Source organism: Mustelus asterias, chromosome 23 (genome assembly GCF_964213995.1).
Source record: "Mustelus asterias chromosome 23, sMusAst1.hap1.1, whole genome shotgun sequence".
Taxonomy (NCBI): domain Eukaryota; kingdom Metazoa; phylum Chordata; class Chondrichthyes; order Carcharhiniformes; family Triakidae; genus Mustelus; species Mustelus asterias.
In genome coordinates this window covers 26414108-26432843 of record NC_135823.1, presented here as the reverse complement: position 1 = coordinate 26432843, position 18736 = coordinate 26414108, and the positions used below count along the sequence as shown (strand labels likewise).

The window sequence follows — 18736 nt, the reverse complement described above, 5'->3', positions numbered from 1 at the left end:
CAACTTCTGACATCTGGCAGAAGTAAACTTTATGAAGGCAATATGCATTACAAGGAAGAAAGCAAAGAAGTTTAGCTGTAGCGCAATAATGAGTTCAATGCGACTACAGTACAACAAGAATATATATTGGGTTTTGCATCAACATATTTACACAACTATGAAACCAACCTGTATTTCCAACTATTGGTAGTCCAATTGCAAAATATTGTTCCACGTAGCTATGAACCTGTCATTGTTAATGGCCTAATCAAGCAGCTATAGCCCTTAAGCTGCTGCTGGCATTAAGCTGCCTGCCAGCAGCATATGTGTAATAGTGGCTAGTATCATCAGGAGTGTGGTATGACATTATACCCATTATAAAATTGTTGTTGAAAACTTCTGAAGATATGAAAAATGCAAATGAGCCTTGTTGAAACCATAAGATTATGCCCTTAAGTGTGACGTTTGTAAAGCTTAGTGTACTCGTGTATTTGCATAAGTTTTAAAAAAAAGAATTGACAACAGATAGTTAAGATGCTAATGAGAGAGAATGTTTCTTCCCCATAAGCTGTAAATAATAATCAGTTAATTAGACTGTCTTGGCAATGGCAAGCATCTCACATGCATTCTGCTGGCTGCGAACAGGGAAAACTCAGGCTGAGTCACGGGCAGGTGTTTGGGAACAAGATGGCTAAAAAAAGATGTTATACATGTTAAAGAGGAAGTGTGAGGGTACTGAGTGCTGTCCAAAAAAACTGCAAATAATGCTCCATCTATTCCAGTGCATTTTGATATTTATACAGTTTAAATATTTATATATTTAATATAAAAAGGCCTAGTTTGCTAGAATTGAAAGATATAATTAAAATCACCTTTGACTTAACTTCAACGGATAGTATATCTTTATAATGTAATAATTTACAACCTGTGTTATAATAATTTAAAGCTTGTGAAATATTAGAAGGCAGGATTTAATTCCCTCCCCCATGAGTGGTGGCAGGGGCATTAAATCAAGTGGGAGGTAAAACCCCACCACCTTCCTGTCAGCCGCCCCATTAAGGCCATAGCAGGGAGAACTGTGGACAGCTTTTCTGATGCGCCGTTGATTGAGATCCTTGTTAATACTGACTTAAGGGTCTCATCCCAATGATGCTAGCATTCACCTAGCAGTTTGCTTGATAGAGGAAGCTGGCATTGGGATTGGAGGCACCTTAAGGTCCTTGCTGCTAACCTCCCTCTCCTATGACTTCCACCATCACTCATTTGTGCCTGATTCCATGGGCAATCCCAAGTCTCAGGAGCCATACTGGCAGCAGCCACCATTTCCCTCATGGTGCTACTAAGCAATGTGCTACCAGCCTCGAAGCCCAAGATGGGAGGAATGGTCTGCCTTATCATCTTGGATCTGTTTTGAATTGGATTTTGATTGGGAATAAAGCACCAAAAGCTACAAAAAAATTCCCTGTCAGCTCTCGGCAGGTAGAATGTCTGCCCCCAGGATCTTTGATCCCAGTAAAGGTTCGCTGCTGCACAATTAAGTGTCTGATTGGTACTTAATTGGGTAGGCCTTCCCAAAAACGATGATGCGGGGCTCATGCTGGCTCTTCAGCCGGCGGAGGGGACGCCCATTGTTCCCATTAGATATCACTTAAAAGCTCCTACTGTGCATCATTGTGCCATTCAATATAACCATTGTAACGCTCTAAGATTAGCAAAGCATTGTGGAAACAATACTGTGCTGGTGCTTTGGGTTAATATATTTTGCTCATTGTTGCTGGAATGAGACTCTATAACATCACTTGTGAAAAAGTGGAGGCTCGTTTTAATTTTGCTTGATGCGCAAAATGCAACAACTTGATGATATATGAAAAATGTAAAAAGTATTGTCTTTCAACTTATCATTTGTTTCAGACAATCAACACAGAATTTTGCTTTGCACAAAAGAAACAAAACCATGCAAACGTATTCCGGGATACTTATTAAACATCAAAGTATTTGAATAAAAAAACAAAGGCACATCAAACAAATCAAAGGGCTGTACAATGAGAATTTTACACATATGCAAAAGAAAATTGATTCTCTTGCATACCATCTGTTGAAAGAGGGCATATGGTCATGGCATCAGGTCAAATAGGAAGCAAACAGGTGGAACTAGAGGGAAAAGAAACAGACTCCGCTGCCATCATTAAAAAAAGAGAAATTAAGTCAAAAATGAATGAAAATCGCACAGGGAAAAATTAATTGACAAAACAAACCTTGGACATCTGAGCATCCACACCAGATGGTGGACAAAGCCTCATAACACATTCATAGAACCATAGAATGGTTAGGCACTCTCTGCAGCAGCTCATTTAGTCCCACTCCCCCACCCATTTGTCATTCAGTTTAATTTTTCAATCACAACTCTTTTAGGGTCACTGTATGTCAAGTTTTATTATTTTCAATAATAGTTTTAAGATATTTTTTCACTCGGGCTTTGTGTTTAATATAAAATGAAACTGGAGCAAGGCTGTACATTCGATCCCAAACTTGCTTCCATTGGAAGGCCAGTTATCGCTTTATAGGGACGGAAACGCTTTTCAAGATGGCCCACCCTGACACAGCTGCTACCAGCCTCAGATTTCGAGCAGCGTTATGAGATTAAAACAAAATCCTGAATCCAGTCACCATCTGAAAAGAATGAAGCCAATATTTCAAGAGGGAGCATTCTTTGGGAATTTATTCATGTGAAACACATGGGAGACATAAAATGAAAGAAAAGCGGAGAAGATTGCCTTAAAATAAATGAAATGTAATACAGCTTAGATTATATTGGTACAATTATATTATATGGTGAAACAATCTAAAAGGGAATAAAAGCAGAAAATGCTGTAAAACATGCAGCAGGTCAGGCAGCATCTGTGGAGAGAGAATTCCGAGATATTGGCTCTGTTCTCTCTCTGTGGACGCTGCTACCCTTACTGAGTGTTTCAGCTTTTACTATTTCAGATTTCCAGCATCCGCAGTATTCTGCTTCTCGATTAGAATCCAAAAGGAATGCTGGGAAGTTCATGAATCCTGCTGCACTCAGCACTCATTTTAGTATCAACCAAAGGAGAGCAAGATTTACATTTACATGGTTTTCCAAAAGTACATCCAATAAAATACTTTTGAAGTGTAATAACTCTTGTAATATATGAAATTAGCAGCCAATTTGCCCATAGCAAACTCTCAGAAACAGTAATATGATCATGACAAGGTAATCTGTTTTCATAATGTTATTTGAGAGATAAAAATTGAAGTTTAAAAGTAAAGTTTATATATTAGTCACAAGTAAGGCTTACATTAACACTGCAATGAAGTTACTGTGAAATTCCCCTGGTCGCCACACTCTGGCACTGTTTGGGTCAATGCACCTGACCAGCACGTCTTTCAGAATGTGGGAGGAAACCGGAGCACCCGGAGGAAACCCACACAGACATGGGGAGAACATGCAAACTCCACACAGATAGTGACCCAAGCTGGAATCGAATCTGGGTCCCTGGTGCTGTGAAGCAGCAGTGTTAACCACTGTGCTACTGTGCCGCCAAGACATCGGCAATAACTCCCTGCTCTTCTTTAAAATAGAGCCATGGGATCTTCTGCATTCACCTGAGTGACCGATTAAACATCAACAGTTGCAGGAAATAGCAAATCCAACCCCTTTCTATTCGTTTAACATTGACCTGTCTGCATCATAAATTTAATTTTATTTGTGATCACCAGAATAATTTACATTTCCAAATAATTAATTGTCAATTAAAGCGAAAGAGGAATGTTTGTTAAATGATCCAGACTGTCATTTTAAATAGATGATATCCATTCTGAGCTTTTGATGATATGGAGGTGAACAGAATGCCAGTTTAAGTGAGATGGCGGTACCCAATTATTGCACATATGGAGTGCATAGTGTACCATTTTTAGTAACTCGGTGACTTATTTTTCAAAAGATTGCTTACAGTAACATAGGAATGGAAAAAGGCCATTCAGCTTAATTCTTACAGGATGTTGGATTTCTTGTGATAAAAACAATGGAAATAACCACTTTTCATGGAAAAAAAATTAATTTGGCTATGTGCTTGTTTGAGTAATATCTTACACAATATCAGCATGGAGTTGAGAAATGCAATTGAGTAAATTGTTGCCACCTGTAAAAATGGCTCCAGCTAGTTAACCCCGAGTTATGTTCAAACAAGTAAATGTGTGCCACTAAACAGTTTCAGTTAGCTTTTACATGCACAAGTTTTACGTTTGACAGCCACGAAATCTCAGAATTGAATGTGTGGCTTTAAGATTTGTGTGGGAGAAATAGATTTTAATTTACGAGACATTGGCACCACCACTGGGGAGAGATTGTTCACTCAAAAACATCAGGATCAGTGTCTTGGCAAAATTAAATAACGAGAGTTAATGAGAGGGATTTAACCAAATTGGTTGGAGAGGAAGTTTCAGGTGAGGTGAAATTTAGAAAGTTAAAGGATGAGTCAATTGTGCAGTCTATCAATGTAGAGTATCGTTGTGACGGAAAGGGCAGAGCTTACCAACATAAGAATGCACCAGGTTGGAGTAGGGAAAAACAGTAAAAAGGCAGATTGAAATCTATCTGAATACACACAACATTGATAAGATAGACGAATTGATGGCGCAATAGAAATAATAGTTATAATATGATGGCTATTACAAAGATGTAGTTACAAGATGATGAAGGCTGGCAACTGAATATTCAAAGGTATTTGACAATTAAAAGGAGAGAGGCAGAGTAAAGGAAGTGGCATAGCTCTGTTAATAAAGAATGAAATCAGCACAATATTGAAAGATGATCTTGGCTCAGAAGATCTGATTGTAAAATCAGTTTGGGTAGAGATAAAAAATAGCTAGGAAAAGGAAAGAGAGGATGTTAGGCCCCGTACAGAGAGTGCACTTGGGCATAATGTAAATCAAGAAAGAATGGGCCTTGTTAGAAAGTACTGCAATAATTATAGGTAATTTTAATCATCATATAGATTGGAGAAATCAAATTGGCAAAGGTAGCCTGAGTTCATAGTTTAGGGCTGTGACAAGTGGCGTTCCTCAGGGATCAGTGCTGGGACTTTGCTATTTGTAATATATATAAATGATTTGGAGGAAAATGTAACTGATTTGATTAGTAAGTTTGCGGACGACACAAAGGTTGGTGGATTTGCGGATAGTGATGAGGACCATCAGAGGATACAGCAGGATATAGATTGGTTAGAGACTTGGGCGGAGAGATGGCAGATGGAGTTTAATCTGGAAAAATGTGAGGTAATGCATTTTGAAAGGTTTAATACAGAAAGGAAATATACAGTAAATGGCAGAACCCTTAAGAGTATTGATAGGCAAAGGGATCTGGGTGTACAGGTACACAGGTCACTGAAAGTGGCAATGCAGGTGGAGAAGATGGTCAACATGGCATACGGCATGCTTGCCTTCATTGGCCGGGGCATTGAGTTTAAGAATTGGCAAGTCATGTTGCAGCTTTATAGAACCTTAGTAAAGCCGCACTTGGAATATAGTGTTCAATTCTGGTTGCCACACTACCAGAAGGATGTGGAGGCTTTGGAGAGGGTACAGAAAAGATTGACCAGGATGTTGCCTGGAATGGAGGGCATTAGCTATGAGGAGAGGTTGGCAAAACTTGGTTTGTTCTTACTGGAATGATGGAGGTTGAATGGCGACCTGATAGAAGTCTACAAGATTATGAGAGGCATGGACAGAGTGGATAGTCAGAAGCTTTTTCCCAGGGTGGAAGAGTCAATTACTAGGGGGCACAGGTTTAAGGTGCGAGGGGCAAGGTTTAAAGGAGATATATGAGGCAGATTTCTTACACAGAGAGTAGTGGAACCTGTTGCCAGGGGAGGTAGTGGAAGCGGATTCAGTAGTGACTTTTAAGGGGTGTCTTGACAAATACATGAATAAGATGGGAATAGAGGGATATGGTCCCCGGAAGGGTATGGCGTTGTAGTTAAGTCGGGCAGCATGGTTGGTGCAGGCTTGGAGGGCCGAAGGGCCTGTTCCTGTGCTGTTAATTTTCTTTGTTCTTTGTTTATATTTGGTACAGTTTCTTAGAATGATGCATTATGGAACCAACAGGTAACTTTAGACTTGGTAATGTGCAATGAGACAAGATTAATTAATGACCTCATAGTAAGGGATGCTCCAGGAAGAGTGATTACAATATGACAGAATTTTACATTAAGTTTTGAGTATGAGAAAATTGGGTGTGAAACTAGTGTCTTAAACTAACATAAAGTCAGTTACAGAAGTATGAAGGCATAGCTGGATGACATAGACTTGAAAAATGGTTTAAAAGCTAACATTTCAGGAGATATTTCATAACTCCCAACAAGAACGTATCCCATTGAGAGAGAGGGACTTTACAGGAAGGATAAATCATCTGTGACTAACTAAGGAAGGTAATGATTGTATCAAATTAAAAGATGGTGAATATACTGTAAAGATTAGAATCCCTACAGTGCAGAAGGAAACCATTTGGCCAATCAAGCCTGCACCACACAACAATCTCACCCAGACCTTATCCCCATAATCCCCTTTCACTAAGGAGCAATTTAGCTTGGCCAATCTGCCTAACCCGCACATCTTTGGACTGTGGGAGGAAACCAGAGCACTCGGAGGAAACCCACACAAACACGGGGAGAATATGCAAACTCCACACAGAGAGTCACCCAATGCCGGAATTGAACCCGGGTCCGTGGTGCTGAGAGGCAGCAGTGCTCACCACTGTGCCATCGTGTCATCCATTAATGGTAGATAAGATTGGGAAAATTTTAGAAACCAGTAAAGGATGACTAAAAGAAGAAAAGAGAACATGAGAGTAAACTCACTCGACATATGAAATAGACATGAAACATTTCTTCAAATATATAAAAAGAAAGAGAATATCTTCAGTAAATATTCGTTCCATAGAGGAAAAAACTGGAGAATTAATAACTGGAAACAAGGAAATGGCAGAAACATTAAACAAATATTTTGCATCTGTCTTTAAGGTCGAAGATACCAAATGCATTCCAAGAATAGTCAAAATTCAAGGGGAAAAAGGGAGAAAGCTAAAACAAATAGTTTCACTTGAGGAAAAAGTATGAGGAAAACTAATGGGACTAAAGGCTGACAAGTCACCTGGACCTGATGGCTTTCATCCTATAGGGTTAAAAGTAGTAGATGCCATTGGATGCAATATTCCCAAAATTCCATACTTTCTGAAAAGGTTGTAGCGAAATTGGAAACAACAAATGTAACACCCCTATTCAGAAAAGGAGTGGGGCAGAAAACTGTAGGCCAGTTAGTTAGCTTACCATCTGTTATTGTGAAAATGCTGGAATCCATTATTAAGAAAGTATCACAGCATTTAGAAAATCAGAATACAGTCAAACCGGGTAAACATGGCTTTATGAACATACAATCATGTTTGACAAATTTATTTAAATTCTTTGAGGATGTGGCAAACAGGTTAGGTTGGTGGGGAATCGGCAAATGTGTATTTGGATTTCCAAAATGCATTGAAGAACGTTACATAAAGGTTTGAGTTCATGGGCTGAATTTTACATACCCCCAGTGGGTGTTTTGCTTGGGTGACAAGTAATGTGGGGCAGGGCACCAAAATCAGTAGCCTGTCCACCATATTTAAATGAAGGGTCAATTAGACTTGTTATTAAACCAATTGTCCCAGATAATATGCTATCTACACCATAAAACATTTGGCGTGGGCAGCCGGACAGGAGCGGGGAGCTCGATTTTAAAAAGAAATCAAATGCTTCAAGGGTCTGAAGGAAGGAGGGGTTGCTTTTCGGGGCTGCCCCTTGTCGATTGTGGGGCAGCCCCCCTCACCTTAGGTCGATCCACTCCTACCCATTCCTTTCCCTCACTCACCTCTCACTCCCCTAAACCCTCCCGGACCAAGACCCTAGATTTTGCTGCTACAGGGACTCATGTACCATGACCATCATCATCTCCTGTAGTTTCAGTAGCTCCACTAGTGCCTTCCTGATGCTGTCAGGACTTCTTCCCCAACAAGGGACGAAAGTCCCACATGACCCTCTTGAATCCATCTTGCAGTGCTTTTTGGCTGCCCAGCAGGTTGGCATAGAGCAACACCAATGTGGTTTCCCATGGGTGTGTGTGGGGTGGTGGGAGCCTGCTATCCATGCAACCGCACCCCTTGTTTTATTCAGCCCCATCTGCTTGGGTAATAGGATTGGCTAACAGGAAACAGAGAGTTTGTATACAAGGGTCATTCTCAGATTTGCAAATTGTAATTATTGGTTGCCACAGTGATCAATGCTTAGTGTTTACAATCTATATTACTGACTTAGATGAAGGGACAGAGTGTATTGTAGGCAAATTTGTTGACTATACAAGGATAGGTAGGAAAGCAATTTGTGAGGAGGACACAAAAAGAATGTAAAGAGGTATAGATAGGTTAACTAAGTAGGAAGAGTTTGGCAGACGGAGTATTGTATACTATGCTCTTCCAAACACAGGTCCTTGCTCATTGTCTGCTTTTACTTCATTCTCAGTAATGGCACCTTCCACTCTTGGGAGCAACGCATATCCCAAGTTCACTTTAGTCAGAATGAGAATTGAACCATTGATTCAATTAACCAATTCAATTGAATCACTTGTTGGCATTATTCTGAACCATGTGCCAGCCATGTAGCCAATTGAGCTAACCAGCTCCTTATGTGGAATTTAATGGAAAAGTAAAATATTTTATCAGAAAGAGTGCAGAATGTTGTGATACAGAGGAACCTGGGTGTTACAGTATATGAATCACAAAATGTTAGCATGCAGATTCAGCAGAAAATGAGGAAGGTAAATTAATGCAAGGAGGATGGAGTATAAAAACAGGGAATTCTTTCCACAGTTGTACGGAATGCTGGTGAGACCATACCTATGGTCCTCAATACAATTTTGGTCTCCTTGTTTAAGGATAGATATGTTTGCATTGGAGGCAGTTCAGAGAAGGTTCACTAGTTTGATTCCTGGGATGAAGGGCTGGTTTTCGAAGGAAAGATTGAGCAGGCTGAGTCTGTACTCACTGGAGTTTAATAGAATGAGACGTCATCTCATTGAAACAATATTCTGAGGGGGATTGCAGGGTAAATATTTCAACGATGTTTCCCCTTGTGGAAGAATCTAAAAACAGGGGCACAGTTTGGGAATAAGGGGTGCTCCATGTAAGATAGTGATGAGGAAAAATTTAATCTCTGAAGGATTTTACCTTTTGAATTTTAATGAGAGCAATGGAAGCTAGATCTTTGAATATATTCAAGGCTAAGATTAGATAGATTTTTTATCTTCCAAGAGTTAAAAGTCAAAGGTTACGGGGGACTGGCAAGAAAATGGAGTCAATGCCCCGATCAGATCAGCTATAATCTTATTGAATAGCGTATAGCAAGCTCAAGGGGCTGAATGGAATAGAATATATTCATTATTTAAATAACTTAAAGTAGACTGATGCTTCATTTTTTTGAACTTTATAATTGCTATGTATATGAATCACAAAATGTTAGCATGCAGATTCAGCAGAAAATGAGGAAGGTAAATTAATGCAAGGAGGATGGAGTATAAAAACAGGGAATTCTTTCCACAGTTGTACCATCTGTTATGTGGACTGATGCTAAACAGTTTGGGGTGGCACAGTGGTTAGCACTGCTGCATCACAGCACCAGAGACCTGGGTTCGATTCCCGGCTTGGGTCACTGTCTTTGTAGAGTTTTCACATTCTGTCAATGTCTGCGTGGGCTTCCTCTGGGTGCTCCGGTTTCCTCCCACAGTCCAAAAATGTGTGGGTTAGGTGGATTGACCATACTAAATTGCTCCTTAGTGTCAGGGGGACTAGCTAGGGTAAATACATGGGGTTATGGGGATAGGGCCTGGGTGGGATTGTGGTCGGGCCGAATGGCCTCCTTCTGCACTGTAGGATTCAATGATTCTATCAGTAGCACTACAATGTACACAGAATAACATGTTTTGGAAAAAGTCATGGCTTTTCCCTTGGCCCCTTTATTGTTTTACCAAGTTCTTAGAAATCAGATGTGCACCATAAGAATGATGAGCTGAAAGAAGTTACATAAATGTAAAAGCATTATTGATAGAGAAATTAATCAGCATTGTTCTCTAATAGCTATTTCTAAGGGCAAATAGAAATGGGGAGAGAAGATGATCGAAGACGCTGAATCTTGGAGGTTTCGTGGGAAGATAGACAGAAACATAGGCCAAAATTTTCTGTGTTCCTTTGGACAATTAAAAGGGCAATAGACTGTAATTTTACAGTGCCCATGCGATTTTTAGGTCAGCACATAAGCAGGCGACCAGGCAGATAAAAGAGGGTTGGAGCATCGGCTTTGTGAGTTGTTAGAAAGTGTAGGTGAGAGTTTGTTGCTGTTTTAGTCTTGACGTTTCAGGCCTCTTCTTCCTGAAGTATTTGCTTTGTTAGCATTGTTCTGAGGACTTTATTTTTGGTCACCTCCGATGGAGCATTTCTCCCTGGTGCAGCCTGCAGTGTATAGGGCACCGCTATCTGAATTTCAACAGATGGGGATTGTGTACTCTGCAGGGGTGGCACCTCCTCCTCTGAGGAAGAGAGGGACCAAAGGGGGGAGGAAGCCAAGTGTTCACAAGCAGCATCACAGGAAGAGACCCATGGGAAGGGGAGGCGCAGACACAGAGGGTACAGGGTCAGCGGGAAAAGCAAGGCAGACAGCACCACAGTAGATGCCATTGTCCTGCTGCCAGAGTGTACAGGTAGCAATCTAGTTACGTCAATATGTCCAATATGTCCAAGATCTAGTGCCGCAGAAGGACAGCCTCTCGAGGGACATCATGACATCATTGTGTCACATGACAGGGCTGGAGATTGCCTCCAGCTGTGTGGGTGGGCACTCAATGCCTGAAGGTCATAATTGCCCTCAATTCTTATGCATCCAGATCATTCCAGAGGTCAGTGGGGGATCTGTGTGGAATGTGCCAATCAGCTGTCCATAGCTGTATCAAGCTCTTAACTGATTCTCTGTTGAGACGTGTTCACACATTTCATTCATTACCGCAAGGGCCAAGCCAGCCAAGTGAATGAGCCAGATGATTTGCAGCTATTGATGGATTTCCCCCAAATCCAAGCTGCCATAGACTGCATTTGTGGCCATCAAAGCTCCAGCAGGTTACACTCTGGCAGCAGGACAATGGCATCTACTGTGGTGCTGTCTGCCTTGCTTTCCCCGCTGACCCTGTACCCTCTGTGTCTGCGCCTCCCCTTCCCACAGGAAGGGTTACCAGTCCATGAATTTGCAGATAGTATGCGACTTCAAAACCTGGATTCGTCAAGTTTGTGCAAGGTATCCAGGCAGCTCCCATGATGCATACATTTTGTGACACTCCAGGCTGCCAGGGCTGTTTGTGTCTCCAGTTCAGCTGGATAGTTGATTGCTGGCTGACAAAGGCTATCTGTTGAAAAGGTGGCTTATGATGCCACTCCGGCACCCCAGGACAGAGGCAGAAGAGAGGTATAATCAATGTCATGCCTCCACAAAGGCTATGGTTAAGAGGACAGTAGGATTACTGAAGCTGAGGTTCCGCTGCCTGGACTATTCCAGGTGAGCACTGGAATACCCACAGGGGAAGACTCTGCAGATGGATCTGATGAGGAGCCCAGGCAGGCACAGGGTGAGGATGAGGAGCGAGACATGAGGAAAATTCAAGGAGCTGGGACACCTTGATTCAACACTCCTTCAGCTAGGCTGCCAAGGCTTGCCTTCCATCTGAGTGCAAGGGCACTGCCTCCTTCGTACACATTATGATAATACAATGCCATGACCTCCGTGTCACCTCAAAACATCTGTAATAAAGTTTATGTCCCTTGCTGTTGTCATGAGGCACTGATGAGGCCTGCAACTATGGAAAACATGAAGGACATTCAGGGCATTGTAGCAAAATCCTGATCAATATTTATCACAGAGATGCAAGCAAGGAACAAAACATAACCTGGTTTCCACAGCTACACAAGAGCAATATATTGCAGTGATGAAATGAGCAAACGTCACTTGTGAAAAACCCCACCCTCTGCTTATGGTTCTGAAACTTATACTTGCACGTGCTACCTGGGTCCCTTCCTCTTGCTGGCAGTGACATTGGAGGTAGGTTGCTGATTCTGCTGCTGTGTTAGCTCTGATGACCCTGACAGTCGTCCTCTGGACAACAGTGCCTGAGAGGCACCACTTGGGAGGGTGCCCCCAGCAACATGGCTGGGAACTCCTCATTCGTTGCAGCCTCAGAGAATGATGCAGTCACTGGCAGAGGGCCAGTGGAGGAGCTGCCGCCTTTGTCTGGAGCACCGTGAGAAGGGCCACAAAGGCAACAGGCAGCTCGTCCGTCAACGTGAGACATGTCTGGGCCTCCCTGCTCACCTTTGATGGACTGGTACCTAGCTGAGAAACTAGGTGTCTCATCCAGCTGTCACACTAGCAATGTCCTTCAGAGGTCACTGCCAGGGTATGGGCAGGTCTGAGCATGATCCCAGGAGCCTCAACCCCAGATTCTGTTCCTGGTGTTGCCTCTCCGTAAGAGTGGTCATTCTCTCAATGGAGGATTTGATTTATTCTTGTCACATGTATTGACATACAGTAAAAAGTATTGTTTCTTGCACGCTATACAGACAAAGCATACCTTTCATCGAGTACAAAGGGGAGAAGGAAAGGAGAGGATGCAGAATGTAGTGTTACTGTCATAGCTCAGGTGTGGAGAAGGATCATGCCCATCGCACAGTACACTGTCACTTGAGCTGCTGACCCGAAGGCCACTGAAGTATCTGAGCTGGCCCCGTAGTCCGCTTGTACCATCCCAGGCAATGCAGTCACCCTGTTAGCTCGCAGGTCCCACAGCCAGCCTCCTTCCTTACCCACACCTCCTCCCCCAGCTGGGCCCCACAGGGTCTTTTCCCCCTCCGCCTTCCCAGGCTCCACAGCATCTCGCTCCCCAACCCAAAAACTCACTGCTGCAAGGGTTCGCCGATCCTCCAATCAGAGTGTTTCCCTATCACACTTGATATTCTCAGCAGTGAGCCCATCAACAGCAAACACGGGAGAGGAACAGCCTGTGATTAACAGAGATCTTCCACTCTACTTACCCATCTTACTGGCATTTTGAAACTTGTTCCACAGGACACGAGAGTGGGGTTTTGTAGGCTGCGGGTTGGACAAGCCTGCATCAGATTAACATGTGAATACATCATAGGTGTTTTGTAACTAAGATTTTAAAACCATTTGAAGCCACAAATAATGTGTAATCCTCCAGTTACCTATATGTTAGTCAGAGGAAATTGTTTTTTTTCCCTCAGCATGTCATTTGAGTCAATGCAATTTAAGAATCTAAAAGGAGTATTGGGATATTCCTTACAGTCAAATCAGAAATCAGGAGGTGTCCTCTATGTCGTAGTGAATTAATATAAATAGCAAAGTTTGGTGAAATATGGAGCAGCATCAATAATTTCAAGATGCTAACTTTCCTACGTTTCTCCTAGCTCGTACTGTCATCTCTGACCCACCCAAGGACCGCAGTGTAATCAAAGGAACAACAGCCGTACTAATATGTGGAGCATCTCATGACCCCAGGGTCACAATCCGGTGAGTCAGTCTGGTACAAAATTAGTAATTAAAATAACCATTCCAAATAGTTGGCTTTGTATAAAGTTATGACCAGGTTTGGTGGGATGATCTGACTCCTCTCTCCGTTCCACTCATGGGTTGGTTATAACAGAGTTTGAATTTAAAAAGATGATATTGCTGATTCAATATATACCTAACTAAGTATAAGCCAGCCAAGTTCTTCAATCAAGTTAACAAGTAAAGAGTTCGTTTTATTGTTAAAACTCACTCAGGTAAAGATGCGGATATAATTAACAAAAGGTTTTAAAGATTTGAATATGTCCAATTACCCACTTGTGCAAAACCAACACACACACACCACCCCCCCCATTTCCCTTATCTCTCTCAGCATACAAATAAATACAATTATCCAGACAATCAGATATTAAAATTTGACTAATTAAAAAGTAATATCAAGAAAAAAATATTCACGGATTGTCCGAATGCCTCTTTACAGCTGAAGGGTCACTTTCCACAGTAGCTGCTGGTACTTGTGTTTCTCACTAAAGCAGTCATTCTGCAGTTGGGGCTGGTTGATCCTCTTTTCTTGTGGTGCTGGAATCCTCCTTTAAGAACTCTTGATTTACAGCAGTGAGATCTTTTGGTGGGTTAAATCACAAACAACTCAGCTTTGGTGAGCGAGGTTTCAAAGAAAGTGTGGGGGATTGTCAGTCTGATGCCTCTCTCACTGTTGGTTCAATTCTAGTATACTTCCCCCAAAATGCTGAGTTAATTGACCTCTCCTGGTATCAATCTGAGTTTATCTTCGCTGCTGTCTCTGAGTGCTCCGTGGACTCTGTAAATAATATTGTGTCTTTCACAAATGCGACATAGTCGCTGCTGTGGGCCAGTGTCCTTTGTTTAGCAAGTGTTCTTTTCAAAAGTTCTACGTATGTTCAGCAGATGACATTAAAAAGTAATATTTGTCCAGATGCGTTGTATAAAATTACTGTTGTATACAGCACATCTTCATAACAAAAACCAACTGAAATGCTGCACAGCAACAAAATCAAACATATTCCTGTTTCATGGCTACTCATTGTCAGTAAGTCCCTTGACGTTCTTTACATGCACAGCATTTTGTAGCTAACTGAAGAAAACACATAGCTCACATTATTTTTCAGCATGAATCACATGCTTTTCCTATTATCCCTTCTTTGGCTCAGTACCAGTTTTTTTATTATGCCTCTGTGATGCACCTCAGAATATTTTTCTACATGAATACTGCTATGAGAATGCAAATTGTTGCTCAATTCTGAATTCTACAACTGCCAATGAATACCAGTAGGTTTATCTCAAGCTGGTAACACAGCAAATGCTGAATGCAGATATCTTTAACTTATGTGCATGCAGTTTTATTCCCAATTTCAGTTGTATCAGATACAGTGGTAAACTTGCCATCAATTTGAACCTATTCAACATCTATGTAAAATAGGAAGAAATAGTCCTGGCTGCTAATCTGTCTCTGACACTTCTCACACAAGCAGTAGAATCAGTATCTTGTACTTGATTCTTGATTACTTGTTATAGTATGCTTATGTTACAAAGTCATGATGCGGAGATGCCGGCGTTGGACTGGGGTAAACACAGTAAGAGTTTTAACAACCCCAGGTTAAAGTTCAACAGGTTTATTTGGTAGCAAATGCCATTAGCTTTCACATGAGGACGGCCTAAACCAGGATATTGGGTTTATGTCACACTATCAATAACCCCCACAGCTTGTCTCCTGGACTTGCAGAATCTCACTGGCTGTCCTGTCTGGAGACCATACACATCTCTTTAACCTGTGCTTAATGCTCCCTCCACTCACATTATCTGTATCTTTAAGACCTGGTTGGCTGTAGAGATTCGCATTCTAATCAGTATTCTGTAACTTGATTTTGTGTCTCTGTGCCCTGTTTGAGAGCAGATTTCCACTCCATCTGACGAAGGAGCAGCGCTCCGAAAGCTAATGGCATTTGCTACCAAATAAACCTGTTGGACTTTAACCTGGTGTTGTTAAAACTCTTACTGTGTTACAAAGCACAGTTCTGACTCTATGTTCATATGCTTATTTGAGCACATTTTTGCAATAATTTACGTCTGTTGAAACATCAGTTTCTATCTATATGAGTTGAGTCCATTTTAGGCAATAATTGTAGATGACATGAAGTTTCATTAAGTTGGGACAGTTTTGGCCAGAATAACTCATGTTGAGAAGGAAATCAAAGTAATCTCATGAAAATATTTGAATGAGTGAATCACCTCCCAGAATGGGATTGTTTGCCGATTGCTCAGCCCAAATCTGTTAAAACCAGAAATGGGCAGGTTCAAGGCAGGTTGTGTTCGGGTTTGACGTTTTTCATTTTTATTTGCTAACTGTCCCAAGCCTACCTGTGTGCGGGGATGTGCCATTTCATTGCATTAATTGTTACTTTTGTGGAGCCTTGAAAGTGTTTATTTTTTTTAGGTTTGTCTGGAAGAAGGATGGAAATATCATTAATGCAAATACAGTACCAAGAATTTCCCTAGGGCAAAATGGCTCACTTCACATTAGTCAAACTTGGTCAGGTGACATTGGTGACTACACCTGTGAGGTTTTGTCCTCGGGAGGAAACGACTCCAGAACGGCCCGCCTCGAAGTCATGTGAGTATACACATTTTCATTTCCCATCAAGCTGAATTGATATTTCCCGAATGGTTTCACAATGATTTTTTGCAATAATCTTCCGTGCAATTTACTAATGCAGTCATGGTGAATAACAGTCAAATTTAGCTGCTAAATTTGTTTTTGTATCGATAGCATTTTCAAAACAAATGTTTATTAATGTACAGGTTTTGGCTACTTTAACAAATATGCTAGCTCATTAAAAATAAATGGTTAATCTCTTATTTAGATAGCAGACTGAGGAATATCAAACAAACCTCTTATGAGTTTTTAGAATTCTATCTTATTGTAGCTTCTATACTTACGGGTTATACTTGTTATGCATATGTACAATGGGAATAAATTTACAGCCTTTATAGAGCATTAAAGATATGACAGACAGCCCAATCTGCTACATGACCTAAAATCGTGTTTCCCTAGATTGAAGTTCCAATTGAAATTTCGAAATCATTGCCAATGTTTCCATTTATTTATCTATAATTCCAGTTTATGCCTAGTATGCCATACCACTAACAAGATTAAACATTGTCTTCACGTGAAGCAGCTTTTAAACATTGGGAGATCATTAGACCAGGACATGTGGGCATATTTCAGTCACTATTTTAAATTCATATATTCTGTGTTTATTTTTATGTTCTCACTAAGAATTCCTATGACCACATTTATAATGGAAAACACCTATGTAAACTTGCAATTATATCCTCTTGGCAGTCCTGGCATCGTAGCACTTTAGTTTTACATCTCTCAGCTGCTGAGCCTGTACGGCAGACAAATATCTTGGGAGCAATTTTTCAGTTGCTCGCCATCTGTTTCTCTGAAAAAAGGGCAGTCAGCAATTAAAAATCAGTGAATAGGGGCTCAGCGCCTCTACCTCCTTCGTGCTCATTCTCCATCCACCGGTAAGCGTTTTTAGTTGGACATGTAAATGGGTGAACTTGCTTTGAGATTTGTGCCAGGTGTTGAACAGCCTAACCAGCAGTCCCAAAAGGGACACTTGATGGCTGCTCAAAGTGGCCCACAGAATTTTTTTTGATGGATCCTGGAGGAGCCAGGCCAAATACGCATCCTTAACTTTCAAAATAAGAATCTGCCTGCTACCACTTCCTTCGAGGCTCTTGTGGGCTTTGGCCTCGCTCTAGCAACAAAACATGGCAGCTCAACTACTCCTCCAACTTCATAGAATCATAGTTCACAACACAGAAGGAAACCCTTTGTATCTGTGCCAGCTCTCTGCAAGAGTAATTCAGCTAGACCAGACTTGTCCAACCTTTTGGCATGGTGGGGGGTCATATTTTTTTTTTTCACACTTGAGGCTGATGAGCACATTTCAGAAAGATAACGATTGGCACAAAAATAAACTGAACTTCAAAAAAAAGTTGAAATTTTAAGGAAAGAAATAATAGCTGAGCACAAGTACAGAAATATCATAGTAATAAATTAAATTAAAGAGTAACTAATAAAAATAACCAGCATGTGAGGGTAGGTGTATGTGTATATGTTGGTGTGTGGTGGGAAGAATGCATGAGAAGCCTGGGATTGGGCATAAAGCTGACTCACACTCACTCCCACACACAGTCTCTGGCTCGCCAAGGCGCAGCTCGAACCTGCCCTATTGGGTCCAACCGGAAGCCACCCTCCTGGGCCCTGACTCAAACTTACCCTCCACAGCCCCAACTCAAACCAGCCCTCCCCGGGCCCCAACTTAAACTCGCCCTCTCCGGCCCCGATTCAAACTCACCCTCCCTGGCCCCAATTCAAACCCGTCCTCCCAGGCCCCGATGCAAACTCATCCTCTCCGGCCCCGACTCAAACCCGCCCTCCCCGGGCCCCGACTCAAACCCGCCCTCCCTGGGCCCCGACTCAAACCCGCCTTCCCCAGGCCCCGACTCAAACCCGCCCTCCCTGGGCACCAACTCAAACTCGCCCTCCCAGGCTTCATGTCAGTTGTATCTGGCTGCTTAGGCTCCAACCTCACTGTTGCTTTGCCTCCGTTGGCCTAGCAGCTTTCAACAGACCAATACTCCTCCAATCAAACATTATTTCACTCTCCCATTTGCTGCTTGTAGACTCATTAGTCTGCTTATCAGAAGCAAAAGTGGGAGAGAACTGGCTTGTGATTAGAGGAACAGCTCCAAGAATAATCTTCCTTTGAAACTGTTTTGAAAACTGGTGCTGGGGGCTGCATAGAGAGCCCACTGGGGCCACATCAGGCCCCTGGGCTGTAGTTTGGATAAGCCTGAGCTAGACCCATCCTTTGCCCTTTTCCCGTAGCCTTGAAAATGTTTTCTCTTCAGTTAATTATCCAATTCCCTTTGAAAGTCACAATTGAATCTACCTCCAACATACTGACAAGTGGTGCATTCCAGATCTTAATCATTCATTGTGTAAAAAGGTTTTCCTCATGTCGCCTTTGGTTCTT

General features: G+C 41.8%; 1 protein-coding gene across 1 annotated transcript in view; it reads left to right on the top strand.

Annotated features, from left to right (window-relative positions):
* sdk1a (sidekick cell adhesion molecule 1a) overlaps positions 1-18736 on the top strand; it is an 839938-nt gene that overhangs the window by 583857 nt on the left and 237345 nt on the right. The window contains exons 12-13 of the mRNA XM_078240149.1: positions 13547-13649; positions 16120-16296. Of these exons, the coding sequence (XP_078096275.1) occupies positions 13547-13649; positions 16120-16296 (280 nt within the window). The remainder of the gene's footprint in view (positions 1-13546; positions 13650-16119; positions 16297-18736) is intronic.